We start from the raw sequence: 16,600 nt of genomic DNA on the forward strand, positions 1-16,600 counted from the left end.
AACACCTAAGTGGTCCCCCAAGAAATATAAATCAAAGGATAGGGAGTGGTGCTGTGTTAGGAGTGTAAATAAAAATTAACAAGAAATGAAAATGTGTGAATAAAAGTGTTATTCACACATTTTCATTTCTTGTTAATTTTTATTTACACTCCTAACACAGCGCCACTCCCTATCCTTTGATTTACAGGGCATAACAGTGGTAGCGTACCTAGATGATCTATTGCTAATAGACCAGTCGGTGGCTCGTTTGGAGAAAAGCGTACCCATTACAACCAGTTACCTGGAAAGTTTGGATTGGATTCTCAACCTAGAGAAATCTTCCATAATACCGCTAAAAAGCCTGGAATACTTGGGTCTGATCATAGACACAGCCCAGGAAAAGCTGTTCTTGCCTCAGGCAAAGATCAACTCTATAAGAGAGCTGGTGCGGATGGTCAGGCTAAAAGGTGATCCCTCCATTCGGTTTTGCATGAGGTTGCTAGGAACCATGGTGGCTTAATTCGAAGCGGTTCCCTATGCCCAGTTCCATTCAAGACTGTTGCAAAACAGTATCCTCTCTGCTTGGAACAAAACAATTCAAGCTTTAGACTTGCCAATGCGGCTGTCCCCAAGGGTGTCAAAAAGCCTCAGTTGGTGGTTACTAACACAGAATCTGCTGAAAGGAAAATCCTTCAGACCAGTTATCTGGAAAGTGGTAATGACAGATGTCAGCGTTTCAGGCTGGGGAGCAGTACTAGAAAAGACAAATGTCCAGGGACAGTGGTCAAGAGCCGAAAGAACCTTGCACATCAATATCCTAGAGATTCGGGCAGTGCGTCTGGCTCTAAAGGCCTGGACTTTCAGGTTACGGGATTGTCCTGTCAGGATCCAACCCAGCAATGCCACAGCTGTGGCCTATATCAATCACCAAGGGGGCACCAAGAGTCTCTCAGCGCAGAGAGAGGTGAACCATATTCTAACTTGGGCAGAAAGGAATGTTCTGTGCCTATCGGCAGTCTTTATTCTGGGAGTAGAGAATTGGCAGGCGGACTACTTGAGCCGCCAGCAGGTATTCCCAGGGGAATGGTCTCTTCACCCTGACATTTTTCGGTCTGTTTGCCAAAGATGGGGGACTCCGGACGTAGATCTTCTAGCGTCCATATTCAACATAAAGTTAGTCAATTTTGCGGCCAGAACAAGGGATCCACTCGCATTTGGAACGGATGCGTTGGTGACCCCTTGGGATCAGTTCTCACTGATCTATGCATTTCCCCCTATTCAGTTGCTGCCTCGACTTCTTTGCAGGATCAAGCTGGAAAGAAAGCCGGTAATTCTGGTAGCACCAGCATGGCCCAGAAGGTCATGGTATGCAGAAATCGTAAAGATGGCAGTGGAGGGCCCATGGTCCCACTACGGCCAGATCTGCTCTCACAGGGACCGATATTCTATCCTACCTTACAGTCTCCTTAAATGTAACGGCTTGGCTATTGAAACCCACATTCTGAAGAAACGTGGGCTTTCTGGGTCAGTTATCTCTACCCTGATTAATGCAAGGAAGCCAGCTTCCAGAACTATATATTATAGAGTCTGGAGGGCTTATGTTTCCTGGTGTGAATCCAAGGGTTGGCACCCTCGGAGATATATCATAGGCAGAATTCTTGCCTTTCTACAATTAGGGATAGAAATGAAATTGGCCTTGAGTACTTTTAAAGGCCAGGTCTCAGCTTTATTGGTCTTATTTCAAAGACCACTTACTAAACATTCTTTAGTCCGGGGTTTTATGCAAGGGGTGATGCGGCTTAATCCGCCAGTCAAACCTTTCTTGAACCCTTGGGACTTGAACTTAGTTTTGTCTGTTACAAAAACAGCCATTTGAACCGATACAACATATTCCCCTAGTCTTTCTGACAAGGAAGTTGGTATTTTTTGGTTGCTATATCCTCAGCAAGGAGGGTTTCAGAATTGGCTCCTCTTTCTTGTAAAGAGCCATATTTGATTTTTCATGAGGGCAGAGTGGTGTTACGCTCTCGTCCAGACTTTTTGCCAAAAGTAGTTTCAGTATTTCACATGAACCAAGATATTGTCCTGCCATTGTTTTTTCCAAAACCATGATCCAGGGAAGAAAAGTCACTACATTGTCTTGAGATGGTGAGAGCAGTGAAAATCTATTTAAAGACACCTGCTTAGATTCGTAAGACTGATGTCTTATTTACGCTGCCAGAGAGTTCTAAGAATTGCCGGGCAGCGTCGAAATCCACTGTCACTAAGTGCATTCGGCAAGTTATAATTCAAACTTATAATTTAAGGGGTAAGATTCCCCCTTTTTAAGTTATGGCGCACTCTACTAGGGCGGTTAGTGCTTCTTGGGCAGTGCGTCACCAGGCCTCCATGGCTCAGATCTGTAAGGCCGCAACTTGGTCTTCAGTGCAAACTTTCACAAAATTTTATCAGCTGGATGTAAGGAGGTATGAGGATATCGGCTTCGGGCGCAGTGTACTGCAGGCAGCAATATAGGTCCTCAAGTCTGGGGGTACCCTCCGGGTTGTCACCCTCCCCTCAAGTAGCATTGCATTGGGACGTCCCATTAAGTAATTACTTAAGGCTCTGTGTCCCATGATGTACGATAAAGAAAATTAGGATTTTTATAACAGCTTACCTGTAAAATCCTTTTCATGGAGTACATCATGGGACACAGAGGTCCCTCCCCTCTTTTGTGATTTAAGTATATTGCTTTGCTACAAAAACTGATGTGCTCCTGGAACAAGGAGGGGTTATACAGGGAGTGAACTTCCTGGATTGGGTATACCAGTGTCCATCACCTGAAGGTGGCCTATAACCCATTAAGTAATTTCTTAAGGCTCTGTGTTCCATGATGTACTCCAAGAAAAGGATTTTACAGGTAAGCTGTTATAAAAACCTTTTTTTTTAAATTACCGTATTTATCGGCGTATAACACGCACCCCAAGTTTAGGAGGGAATTTTAAGGAAAAAAAAGTTTTAAGGAAAAAACCTTACATTTAAATGCCCATCAATGCAGCCTTGCACAGCGTCCATCTGCATGCTTGTCCAGTGTCATTTGCAGCCTTGCAGTTATTTGCAGCCTTGGTGTCATTTGCAGCCTTATCAGTGTCCATTTGCAGCCTTGCAGCTTTGTCAGTGCCCATCTGCAACTTTGCCTGTGTCCATTTGCAGCCTTGCCCAGGCTGTAGTTAAACTGCAGTGACTTGTCAGTGTCACTGCAGTTTGAAAATGGCGCCGCTGGCGCCGAGATACATAGCCGTGACTTGCGGTGGCTCTCGGCCATTTTCGGCTCCACTCGTAGTCCCGCCCGGGATGGGCGTGAGTGTGAGCGGAGCGAGCGCTGCCCATATACAGATAGCCGAGTGTACTCTGCTAGGTTCGGCTAGCTCCGCTCACAGTCACGCCCAGTCCCTGTGTCCATCATAGGGCGGGACTAGTCGTGACTGTGAGTGGAGCTAGCCGAGTACCCTCGGCTATCTGTATATGGGCGGCGCTCGCTCCGCTCACAGTCACGCCCATCCCGGACGGGACTACGAGTGGAGCCGAAAGTGGCCGAGAGCCGCCGCAAGTCACGGCTATGTATCTCGGCGCCGGCGGCGACATTTTCAAACTCCGCTATCTATGTATATGGCGGCCGGCGATCGCTCCGCTCACAGTCAGCGGGGGATCGCAGGGGATCGGCGTATAACACGCACCCGCAATTTTCCCCTGATTTTAAGGGGAAAAAAGTGCGTGCTATACGCCAATAAGTACAGTTTATAAAGGGGGGGGGGAACAGAGGAGAAAATAGAGACGTGAGAGCATTTGCAAAGTTTTAAGATTAAAGGAAGGGTTAAGGATGAGGTTGAAAAAACATCTGTTCTATTCTTAATTTTTATTGTATCTCCCACAGATGCTGTTTAAGAAAAACCTGTATGTAATGGCCATTTCTCTGGCAAAAAGTCAGCACTTGGACAGTGATGGATTATCTGAGATCTTTCGCCAATATGGAGATCATCTGTATAATAAAGGAGATCATGATGGGGCTATCCAACAATATATCCGGTACGTCTATTTTGAAATGTCAGTCCATTCAAAACATGCATTTCAGATTAGGATACATGGCAGATTTAATCATACTTTTGTAAAGCAAAAAAAGTCTGCGCTAACGTTACTAAATATAAATGGCAGTCCCCACCAAAAATGACAAAAAAAAGTACTTATAGAACAGTCATTAATTTATCTTATACTGTAGCTTGTACGGTTCAAATTTTTTATAATACAATTTCTGTATTTATATTCATAGTTAATCCTGTTGAAAAAGACACAAGTCCATCTAGTTCAACCAATAAAAAAAATAATTAAAAATCATACAATCCCATATACACAATCCTTCACCCACAGTTGATCCAGAGTATGGCGAAAAACCCCAGCAAAGCATGATCCAATTTGCTACAGCAGGGGGAAAAAAAAAATTCCTTCCTGTTCACCCAAGAGGCAAACGGATTTCCCCTGGATCAACTTTACCCATAAATGTCAGTACTCAGTTATATTATGCACATTAAGGAAAAAATCCAGGCCTTTTTAAAGCAATCTATTGAGCTGGCCAGAATCGCCTCTGGAGGGAGTCTACTCCACTTTTTCACAGCTCTTACTTTGAAGAAACCTTTCTATATTTGGAGATGAAAGCTTTTTCCCTCTAGACGTAAGGAGTGCCACCTTGTCCTCTGTGATGACCTTTACCACTTCCTAAGTTTGAAGAGGAATATCGTTGTTATGGCAACAGCTACCCTGTTTCCCCGAAAATAAGACCTAGCGTGACTGTCGGTGATGGCTGCAATATAAACCCTACCCCCCAAATAAGCCCTACCCTGTTTCCCCGAAAATAAGCCCTACCCTGAAAGTAAGACCTACAAGGACTTTAACTACAGCTTATTTGGGGGGTAGGGCTTATATTGCAGCCATCACCGACAGTCACGCTAGGTCTTATTTTCGGGGAAACAGGGTAGCTGCCATAACCCCGGTGTCCTCTTCTTCGTCCGGCGGTCCGCTTTCCGATAAGCGTGGTCTCTGCAGCGGATTCGCCGCAAGATCACTTTTATCGGCGGCGGGAGAGGGGCCCCTCCGCCGCACTCCGGTGCCCTCCGCCGCTTATCGGAGGTGATCGAATCCTTTCACATGCTGGGTATGGAGACGAGTGAGGGGAAGATGGCCCCCACCGTCTTCATACCATTGCTGGGCAGAAGTGGCGTCAAAATGTCACTTCCGCCCATAGCTCTTAAAGGGCCATTTTTTTAAATGACAAATATTTTATTTTATTTTTTTATTGCATTTTAGTGTAAATATGAGATTTGAGGTCTTTTTGACCTCAGATCTCATATTTAATAGGTCCTGTCATGGTTTTATTTCCATTACAAGGGATGTTTACATTCCTCGTAATAGGAATAAAAATGACAGTTTTTTTTTATTTTTTAAAAGAACAGTGTAAAAATAAAAGGTAAATTTAAATAAGAAAAAAAAAAAATTTTAAACGTGCCCCGTCCTGCTAAGCTCGCATGTGGAAGCGAACGCATATGTGAGTAGCGCTCACATATGAAAACAGTGTTCAAATCACATGTGAGGTATCGCCACGATCGTTAGAGCTAGAGCAATAATTCTAGCCCTAGGCCTGCTCTGTAACTCAAAACATGCATCCTGTAGGGGGCGTGGCTGAATGTGAGAAGGAGAAGACGTGCCGAGGCTGAGCTCCGCTCCTACACTTATCCTGGAAGATAATCCTGGGCTGAAAAACTCCACTGTACCACCTCATCCGGCTCCCTGGAGTCTAAGAGGACTCACAGCACCAAGCGGGCTTCTCCGCCGTCTCCGGGTAAGCCCCGATCCTCTTCGACGACTATTACCCGGTCTTCAGCCACCATCTTGCCCACGAGGCTCCCTGCAGCTACAATGTCCGCTGGCACTCAAACTTCCCCAGTGCTGACCGCCGCTCAGGCGACTTCCCATGTGGAACTTTTAGCGGCTATTAAAGCGGGCAACGACTCTGTTATGGTCAAGATTGACCACCTGCTCACGGATGTCAGCCTTATAAGGCATGACATGGACAAATTTAGGTCCCGGTTCGTGGAGGCTGAAGGCCGCATCTCCCAGCTGGAGGATGATTCTAGATCTGACTCCCAAGACCTCCGTGCACTGCAATTACAAGTAAAGGCCCTACAAGAAAGTCCATAGACACCGAAAATAGACTTAGGAGAAACAACATCTGTGTACTGGGCCTTCCCGAGCGTGCGGAGGGCTCCAGGCCTGCGGAGTTTGCAGAAACCTTTCTCCTCTCGCTGCTAGATATTCCTGCCTCCTACCTATGTAGTGGAGAGGGCACACAGAGTCCCTCCAACTCCTCCAATTCCTGGATCCCCACCGAGGCCCTTCCTGCTAAGATTATTGAATTGCAGAGACCGGGACAAGTTGCTTGCGGCAGTCAGGGAAAAGCAGGACTTGCGCTTTAATGCCAGAATCATGCTCTTTCCTGACTATTCTCCAGAGGTACAGCAGAGACGCCGCTCCTTACCTGAAGCAAGACGTCGCCTCAGAGAAAAAGGCCTAAAATTCAGCCTACTCTACCCAAGCTAGCTCCGCGTGATTGATGGTGAACAGGAGACAGCAATCTCCTGGTTGGATGGGCGTGGATGAATCTATAACATGGCAAATACTGCTACCTGGGTATGATCTAATCCATTAAGGTTTAAACTTACACCTTTTATTTTCATGCCCCCCCTGTTTTGGTGGTCTTCAGATCCTGATGTCAATCTACTTGCATAAGTGACATTGATTCGGGACTTAAGGCTGATATACACTGACCCCCCCTCTTTTCAATGTTCCAGACCCCCTCTTTCTTTTCATGTGGTATGCTTAAGCACTATATTAGGAACTGGACTGCTCACCACTTTGCTGAGGACACATCCCACCTACATATCAGAAGAAGTCATATAGGACTGAGTCACCCCCCCCCCCTCGTTTTTCCCCTGTTTTTGGGATACCTCCCCCACTCACCTCCCCTGTTGGCAGGCTCTTGGTGGTTTTCTTTAGTTCCAGAGCCGTTCCATTGGAAGGAGACGGACATCGGCCAGCCGCCTGGCGACTGGAGTGTAGTGCACTAATCTAAAGTTGCAACTGCAGTTCTAAGTTCTGGTTTAGGAGTAAAACTATTTCATGGCTCTCTCCTTTGTTTTTTTGGAGGAGGATGGGACATAGTAAAGAAGGCACATTGTGCTTGGGTTGTTTAGTCAATGTCTTTAAGTTTTTTGTTCCTTTTTTTTGTTTCCTTTTTGTTCTATGGTATGTAAACTGTTTAAGTGCTGATGGTACCTGGTGTGATGTAACAGAGATTATGCTGCTCATAGGTTGTTTCTTGGTGCGTCCCCTCACCCATCCTACTTGGTCATCCTCACTTACCTCAAATGGCTGACCCCCTAGCTGATTCCTTCACAGTCTTCTCATGGAATGTAAGGGGTCTCGGCTCCAAATTTAAATGGGCTCTACTGTTCCAATATTTAAAATCTCACTCCCCCCCCAACTCATTCTCCTTCAGGAGACCCACCTCATGGGCAGCAAAATCCTGACATTAAAAAAAACGTGGATACAGAGGGCTATTCGTGCCACATACTCCACGTATGCAAGAGGAGTGTCAATCCTAATACACAAGAACTTTCTATGTGTGATTGTGGAAGTGTGTACAGACCAACAGGGCAAATTTAGTTATTGTAGTATTTACACTATGGTCTCAAAGATATATTGTGGTTAGCATATACATAGCTCCGCCTTTCACCGATATACTATATACTGTTATGGAAAAGGTTGCATCTTGCGGCCCGGGCAAAATACTAATAATGGGCGACTTCAACGCCACCATGTCCCCGGACTTGGATAGACCTAACCCACCCAAACACTAGAGATCTGTCTGCCTGGGCTCAGGCAATGGGTCTAGAGGAGATCTGGAGGTGGAAACACCCTACCACCAGGCTCTATTCATGCTTCTCAATATCTCACAAAACTGCATCGCGCATAGATTTGGCTTTCTCTAATCTTACGCTGATGGCAGATGTGCTGGAGGCTTCTTATCTGCCAAGCGGGTTGTCAGACCATAGCCCATTGGCAGTGGTACTCCGCTCTCCTGCGTCTAGGAGTGCTGCACTTTGGAGACCGGGGGCACACTGGGTCTCGCATCCGGAGCTGACTGATACAATACCCCCCCTACTAGCTGAGTTCTGGGAACGGAACGCCAAGTCCTCCTCTCCTGGAATTATTTGGGATGCATTCAAGGCCTACACTAGGGGGCAGTACGTTTCGTCTGTTGCACACATTAAGAAACAGCAGTCAAAGGAGACTCAATCACTGCAACAATCGGTGACAAATAATGCCTTTGTATACAGCTCAGATCCCACCCCTGTTCACTTTGAATTGTTGATGGCAGCCCAAAGAGAACTACACTTGCACTTATCTGAGGTCACACGACTTACTGCCCTTAGAGGTAAACAGAGGACTTTTGAACAGGGCGATTAAAAATGGTCGTCTTTTGGCCTTGTTGACACAAAACGACCAACCGCTTACACTTGTCTCCGCATTGCAGACCCCTGATGGTGGGAGGGTAACCGCCCCTTCGGAAATCTTGCAAACTTTCAGCACCTTCTATAAAACCCTATATACATCCACCTTAACCTCTGATTGCCAGCCTGAGAAGTTGCAGGATCTGTTAGATCCACTGGCACTCGGCTGGCTTTCAGACCAAGAACGGGAGACACTGGTCCAACCATTCACGGCCTTAGAGGTCATGAACGCCATTCACTCCTTTCCTTCTGGGAAGGCGCCTGGGCATGATGGCCTTCCAATTGATTTTTATAAGGCACATGGAGATCTATTAGCACCTCTGTTGGCCCAACTTTACACTATCTGTTTAACTGATGGCAAACTACCAGACTCCATGTACCACGCGTACCTGACCTTAATATATAAATCCCCTAAAGACCCAACATCCTGTGCCTCTTACAGACCAATTGCGTTACTGAATAATGATTTTAAAATATTGACTAAATTGCTGGCCCTTCGACTATATACCCTCCTGCCCTCCTTAATAGATCCAGATCAAACTGGCTTTATGCCCCGTAGGTCCACAGATGTAAACCTTAGAAGGTTGTTCACTAACATACATGCCCAACACCACAACACGGGGTTGAGGGCAATAGCCTCACTTGACATAGAAAAGGCTTTCGACACCGTGGGGTGGCCCTTTCTGTGGGAAACATTACGCAGGATGGGATTCCCTTTAGTGTTTATCCAGTGGCTTCAGGTGTTATATAAATTCCCCACCTCATCGGTGAGACTGGGGGGGGGGGGGGGGGGGGATTGTGAACCCCCTTTAGACTTTTTAGAGGAACTCGGCAGGGCTGCCCTCTCTCCCCGGCCCTATTCGCGTTAGCTATTGAACCGGTGGCGGAGGCATTGCGCACCTCTCCTCATATCAAGGGTCTCCGTATTGGTTTGTTGGAGGGGATGGCATGATGGCATGCTGCTGTTCCTCAATGATGCTGGCCCATCCCTGCAGGGTGCATTGACTGTGCTAGACGCCTTTACAGAGGTTACTGGACTTAGGGTAAACTGGTCCAAATCCCTGTTATTTCCGATAGATCAAGCTGCTAAGACTACATCCCCTCCGGACTGTCCCCTACAATGGGTAGACACATTTAAGTACTTGGGGGTTCATATATCCACCCAAGCCTCAGACTTAATTTTGCTAAACCTAGCCCCAATTCTTGTAGACACTAAGATGAAACTCAACTCATGGAGTAAATTACCTCTATCCGTTTGGGGACGAGTGAATCTTATTAAAATGAAAATCATTCCCAAATACATTTATCTTTTTTCGTCACTCTCCACAGTGGATACCCAGGTCCTTTTTTAAAAAACGTAACCAATTATTCTCATCTTTTTTGTGGGGTCCTTCGCCGCACAGATATCGGTTGACGACCTTGATGAGGCCGACAACACAGGGTGGTATGGCATTTCCCGATTGTTACAGATATTTTCTAGCTACCCAGCTGGTAACGGTGGCCTGGTGGCTACACCCTGATAAAACAAATTCATCCACAGTCCTTGAGGCCATGGTAGTGGGTTCGTTAGAGGCCCTCCAGTTCCTGATATTCAGAGGCCCTCGTGCCCCATACCCCCTGACACCCTCTATGCACACCACCTTGAGAGCTTGGCGGGCAGGCTTAGTTATAGAAAAATATAAACCAACTGAGAATTCCCCAAATGCCCCGATATGGCTGAATCCAAATTTACCCCACATCTATAAACTCCCAGATCCTTATGCATGGACCAAATACGGCGTAAAAACTCTATCACAAATAGTGTCACGAATGTCGTTATTATCCCAGTCACATCTTTCCTCTTTATATAATATACCACATCACTACCAATTTAGTTACTTCCAACTGTCACATGCTTTCACTGCGCAATTTCCACGCTCTTCATGCACCATGGTTCAGTTGGGGCTGGAGAAAACACTCAGAACTAACTGTGCAGAGAAACCTACTTCACAGCTATATGCACACTTGTTCTCAGTGTCTTTACCATCTCTTGATAAACTCTGGGCTCGCTGGCAGCATGACATACCCACTCTAGACAACGATGATTGGGACGACGTTTGGGATTTCCCTTTTAGCTCTTTAGTCTCTATACGTGATAGGTTAGTGCAATTCAAAATTGTACACAGAGCGTATTTCACTCCACACAGGCTCCATATAATGAACCCTGATTGTCCCGCAGAGTGTTGGAAATGTGGAATCTCACCAGTAGATTTTTCACACATTTTCTGGCACTGCCCAAAAATCCAGCAATATTGGGGGGAGGTGCTTGACATGATAAACAGTCGCACCAGCCACACTGCCACAAGTAATGGAGGTTTGTCTTTTGGGACTAATTGAAATGCTTGTACCAACTATAGCGAAACGCACACTAGTGGGGTTGTTACTCTTCTACACCCTGAAGAATATCGCCATACAATGGAAGAAACCCACCCCTCCCTCTTTGATGCAATGGAAACGTCTGGCTAATAATAACCTCCTCTTATATAAGAACATAAGATGTCCGATGAAATATAAGGTCTGGCATACTTGGTTAGCTGAACCAGAAACTGCTTAGTTGAGACGAAGCAATGTTCTGTGATGCTATGAGCTTGGAGTCTTGTGATCCTAGAACAGGTCTGGGGGAGGGATTTTGACTTATGAGGTCTTGAGTTGGGAATGAGGAGAAACGCACCACCTTGATGATTAATGATATGATAAACACCACACACCGCAGAAATGTAATATGCTGGCTTGAACTATTATACGGATGTATCCTAGCACTTGAGTTGTATGTGTATTGTTTGTATTGAAAATACAATAAAAATAATTAAAAAAAGAAAAAAAACATGCAACCTGTAGAATTTTTTAAACGTCGCCTATGGAGATTTTTAAGGGTAAAAGTTTGTCGCGATTCCACTTTTGAAGTGTGACATGTTGGGTATCAATTTACTCGGTGTAACATTCTTTCACATTAAAAAAAAAAAATTGGGCTAACTTTACTATTGTCTTATTTTTTATTTCAAAAAAGTGTATTTTTCCCCAAAAAAGTGCGCTTGTAAGACCGCTGCGCAAATACGGTGTGACGGAATGTATTGCAACGACCAACATTTTATTCTCTAGGGTGTTAGGAAAAAAAAAATTATAATGTTTGGGGGTTCTAAGTAATTTTCTTGCAAAAAAAACTGTTTTTAACTTGTAAACAACAAATCTCGAAAAGAGGCTCGGTCCTTAACCACCTAAGGACCAGCCTCGTTTTGGAATTTAGGTGTTTACATGTTTAAAACAGTTTTTTTTTTTGCTAGAAAATTACTTAGAACCCCCAAACATTATATATTGTTTTTTTCTAACACCCTAGAGCATAAAATGGCGGTCATTGCAATACTTTTTTTCACACCGTATTTGAGCAGCGGTCTTTCAAGCGAGCTTTTTTGGAAAAAGCTCACATTTTGAATAAAAAAATAAGACAACAGTAAAGATAGCCCAATTTTTTTTTTATATTGTGAAAGATAATGTTACGCCGAGTAAATTGATACCCAACATGTCACGCTTCAAAATTGCGCCCACTCGTGGAATGGCGTCAAACTTTTACCCTCAAAAATCTCCATAGGCGACGTTTAAAAAATTCTACAGGTTGCATGTTTTGCATTACAGAGGAGTTCTAGGGCTAGAATTATTGCTCTCGCTCTACCGACCGCGGCGATGCCTCACATGTGTGGTTTCACCACTGTTTTCATATGCGGGCGCTAGGACGGGGCGTTTAAAAATTTTTTTTTTTTAATTTTTCTTATTTATTTTATATGATTTTATTATTTTTTTTATACTGTTTAAAAAAAAAAATTGTGTCACTTTTATTCCTATTACAAGGAAACATCCCTTGTAATAGAAAAAAGCATGACGGGTCCTCTTAAATACGAGCTCTGGGGTCAAAAAGACCTCAAATCTCATATTTACACTAAAATTCAATAAAAAAAAAAGTCATTTAAAAAAATGACATTGAAAAAAATATGCCTTTAAGACGTATGGGCGGAAGTGACGTTTTGACTTCGCTTCCGCCCTGCAGTGTCATGGAGATGAGTGGGCGCCATCTTCCCCTCACTGGTCTCCAGGCACAGCTAGAGGACAGACGCGATCCCCTCCGCCGCTACCGACGGCTCCGGTAAGCGGCGGAGGACACCGGATCGCGTCGGGAGGGGGGCCCTCTCCCGCCACCGATAAAAGTGATCTCGCAGCGAATCTGCCGCAGAGACCACTTTTATCTTGTAGCCGACCGAGGCACGAAAACGGGGTTACCGGGGTTATGGCAGCTAGGTGCTGCCATAACAACACTATCCGCCGGCAAAGTTAGGACATCGGCATGCGGCGGTCGGCAAGTGGTTAAGTGGTTAAAGTGAATAACAACACCAAGTTCACTATATGGACCACTTATGTATTTATACATGTTGATCATATCCCCCCTTAACCACTTGCCGACCAGCCGCTGTCGTTATACGGCGACAGGTCGGCACGTTCCCGCAAATCGCCGTAGGTATATGTCGGCTCCAGGTGGCATGCGTGCCTGATGTACGGCGGGGTACTAGATGCGCGTGGCCGCCGGCCATCAGCGATCGCGGGAACGAAAGCTAGAATGGGGATCTGTCTGTGTAAACAGACAGATCCCTGTTCTGACAAGGGAGTTAGAGATCTGTTGTTCCTAATGATTAGGAACAGCGATCTTTCTCCTCCAGTCAGCCCAGCCCCCATACAGTTAGAAACACTGCCAGGGAACACACTTAACCTCTTGATCGCCCCCTAGTGTTAACCCCTTCCTTGCCAGTGACATTTATACAGTAATCAGTGGCTATTTTTAGCTCTGATCGCTGTATAAATGTCAATGGTCACAAAAAAGTGTCAAGTGTCCAATCTGTCCGCTGCCCGCTAAAAATCACCGATCACCGATGTTACTAGTAAAAAAAATAGATAAATAATTAATAATAAAAATGCCATAAATCTATATCCTATTTTGTAGACGCTATAACTTTTGCGCAAAACCAATCAATATACGCTTATTGTGGTGGTGGTTTTTTTATACCAAAAATATGTAGAATACATATTGGCCTAAACTGATTTTTAATATTTTTATTTTTTATTTTTTTGGGGGGGATATTTATTATAGCAAAAAGGAAATATTGTTTTTTTTTTTCAAAATTGACGCGCTTTCTTTGTTTATGGTGCAATAAATAAAAAACACAGAGGTGATTAAATACCACCAAAAGAAAGCTCTATTTGTGGGGAAAAAAGGACGTCAATTTTGTTTGGGTACAGCGTCGCACGACCATGCAATTGTCAGTTAAAGCGACGCAGTGCCGTATCGTAAAAAATGGCCTGTTCATTAAGGGGGAAAATCTTCCGGTCTGTAAGTGGTTAAAGGGGTTGTAAAGGTTCGTGTTTTTTCACCTTAATGCATCCTATGCATTAAGGTGAAAAGACACCTGGCAGTCACCGGTCCCCTAGCCCCCCATTTTACTTACCTGAACCCCTTCATTCAGTCGGCAGGGACGTGTTATTTTTCTCTCCACGGGCTCCCGGCTCTTGATTGGATAGATTGATAGCAACGCAGCCATTGGCTCCCACTGCTGTCAATCAAATCCAATGACACGGGGGGCGGGGGCGAGTCTGACATTCTGTGTCTATAGATGCAAATGCTGGACTCGGGAGGGGGTTATCAGATGTGGGTAGGAGCCGCGAGAGCTGCCGGGGGCCCCAGAAAAACAGGTTCAGGGCCACTCTGTGCCAAACGAGCTGCACAGTGGAGGTAAGTATGACATGTTTGTTATTTAAAAAAAAAAAGGCCTTTATAGTCACTTTAATCTCCTCTTCTCAAGAGAATATATTCAGTTCCTCTAATCTTTCCTCATAGCTCAGCTCCTCCATGCCTCTTATCAGTTTGGTTACCCTTGTCCAGTTCCCTGATATCCTTTTTGGGAACTGGTGCCCAAAACAACTGCATATTCCATATGAGGTCCTACTATTGATTTGTACAGGGGCAAAATGATATCTCTCTTTCTCTCTGGAGTCCATACCTGTTAACACAAGAAAGGACTTTCCTCGCTTTGGAAACCGCAGCTTGGCATTGCATGCTATTATTAAGCTTATGATCTACCAAAACCCCCAGATCCCTTTCCACCATTAATTCCCCCTAGTATGTATGATGCATGCATATTCTTAGCCCCCAAGTGCATTTATCAACATTAAACCTAATTTGCCACAGTTGCCCAATTAAACAGTGCAGTGGGGTCGGCTTGTAAGTTTTGAGACATCCTATAAAGACGTTATTCCACTGCATAGCTTGGTGTCATCTGCAAAGACTGAACTGGTACTTTTAATCCCAGATCCTCGTTTATAAAGTTATTAAAAAGTAAGGGTCCCAACACTGAACCTTAGGGTACACCACTGATAACCTTAGACCATTCAGAGTAAGAATCATTAACTACTACTCTCTGAATTCTAACTTTTAGCCAGTTTTCTATCCATTTACACTGATATTTCCAAGCCTGTAGACTTTACCTTACACATTAGCCGTGTGTGGTTAACTGTGTCAAATGCTTTTGCAAAATCCAAGTATACTACGTCCACAGCCACCCCTCTGTTCAAGGTTTTACTTAACTCCTCATAAAAAGAAATCGGCTTTGTTTGACAACTTCTGTCTTTCACGAACCCATGCTGTCTGTTGCCTACATTTTTTTTTTTCAGCAAGAACTCATCTATGTGGTCTTTTTATTAAACTCCCCAATATCTTCCCAACTATAGAAGTTAAACGAACAGGTCTATAGTCACATGGTAAAGAATTTGATCCCTTTTTAAATATGGGCACCACATTGGTCCTACGCCAATCCAGTGGTACCATTCCAGTCATTAACGAGTCCCTAAAAATTAGAAACAATGGCTTTGAAATGACAGAGCTCAATTCTGCTAGGATCCGTGGTTGGATGCCATCTGGTCCAGGTGCTTTATCCACCTTTATTCTGTCTAAATATTTTTGGACCATATCACTTTTGAGCCATTGTGGATCATTTGGGGCTGTGTCTATACATCCCCATTATGGAGCTCCCCCATGCTGCTTTGTATACATTGAGCTGAAAAAAGTATTTAATAAATTTGCCTTCTCTGTCCGCAGTCACCCACTCTAGATTATATTGTAAAGGGCCTACATACTCAGACTTGACCTTTTTACTATTCATATATTTGAAGAATTTTTTTGAGTTTGTCCTATCTTTTGCAATCTGTCGTTTTGAATATTTGCGTCCTTGATTACCATTTTACATATTCTGTTATGTTCTTTGAAACATTTAAACGATGACAGTGTTCCTTCATTTCATATATTTTCTTAAAAGCTCCCACAATTTTCCTAAGATAATAAGCACTCACCAGTATCTCCATTTTTACTTTCTATTAAAGAAAAACGGAATTCTCAATTTGCTGCTCAATAAAGTTGTCATGGCAGCCTTTCACTGGTGTATGTCAGAAACTGTGCCTCTGTGTCTAAAATATGACAGGGCAGGTGCTTTAACCTAGTACAGTTCATATCCTGTATTACTATGTGTTTGAATCAGTCCTTGCGTAACTTTTTTTTAAAATTCAGTTGGGAGGGTGAGTTTGTATAGCTGATCCATTCACTTATATGGACTGCCGGCATACCAGTCAGCTTTGGTACAAAAAAAATATATATATACACAAACACAAATGTCTGTTAATACTGTACTGGGCCTTAGTGCTCGAGCCCACAGGTGTACTTTAAACTAGACCTATACAGTTCTTGAGCAATTTCAAACAGCTTTCACTTTATACTCTACTGCACCACTGTAGACACCAAGAAAGGGGAAATGGGGTAAATAAACCCTGGGACTTTTAAGGTGCTTAGAATGAATGATAGTTGAAGTAAATAGACATACATAATCTATCCATACAAAAGTTTTTTATTTAATTTAATTCATACAAAGAAAAAGGTTAAAAAGTCTCTCAATATC

The 16,600-nt window shown here is 44.1% G+C and overlaps 1 protein-coding gene across 1 annotated transcript in view; it reads left to right on the plus strand.

Moving 5' to 3' along the window:
- The window catches only part of VPS11 (VPS11 core subunit of CORVET and HOPS complexes), a 93,563-nt gene that overhangs the window by 36,736 nt on the left and 40,227 nt on the right, over nt 1-16,600 (plus strand). The window contains exon 7 of the mRNA XM_073602467.1: nt 3,893-4,044. Coding sequence (XP_073458568.1) covers nt 3,893-4,044 — 152 coding nt within the window. The remainder of the gene's footprint in view (nt 1-3,892; nt 4,045-16,600) is intronic.

Source organism: Aquarana catesbeiana, linkage group LG10 (assembly GCF_042186555.1).
Source record: "Aquarana catesbeiana isolate 2022-GZ linkage group LG10, ASM4218655v1, whole genome shotgun sequence".
In the NCBI taxonomy this organism is placed as follows: domain Eukaryota; kingdom Metazoa; phylum Chordata; class Amphibia; order Anura; family Ranidae; genus Aquarana; species Aquarana catesbeiana.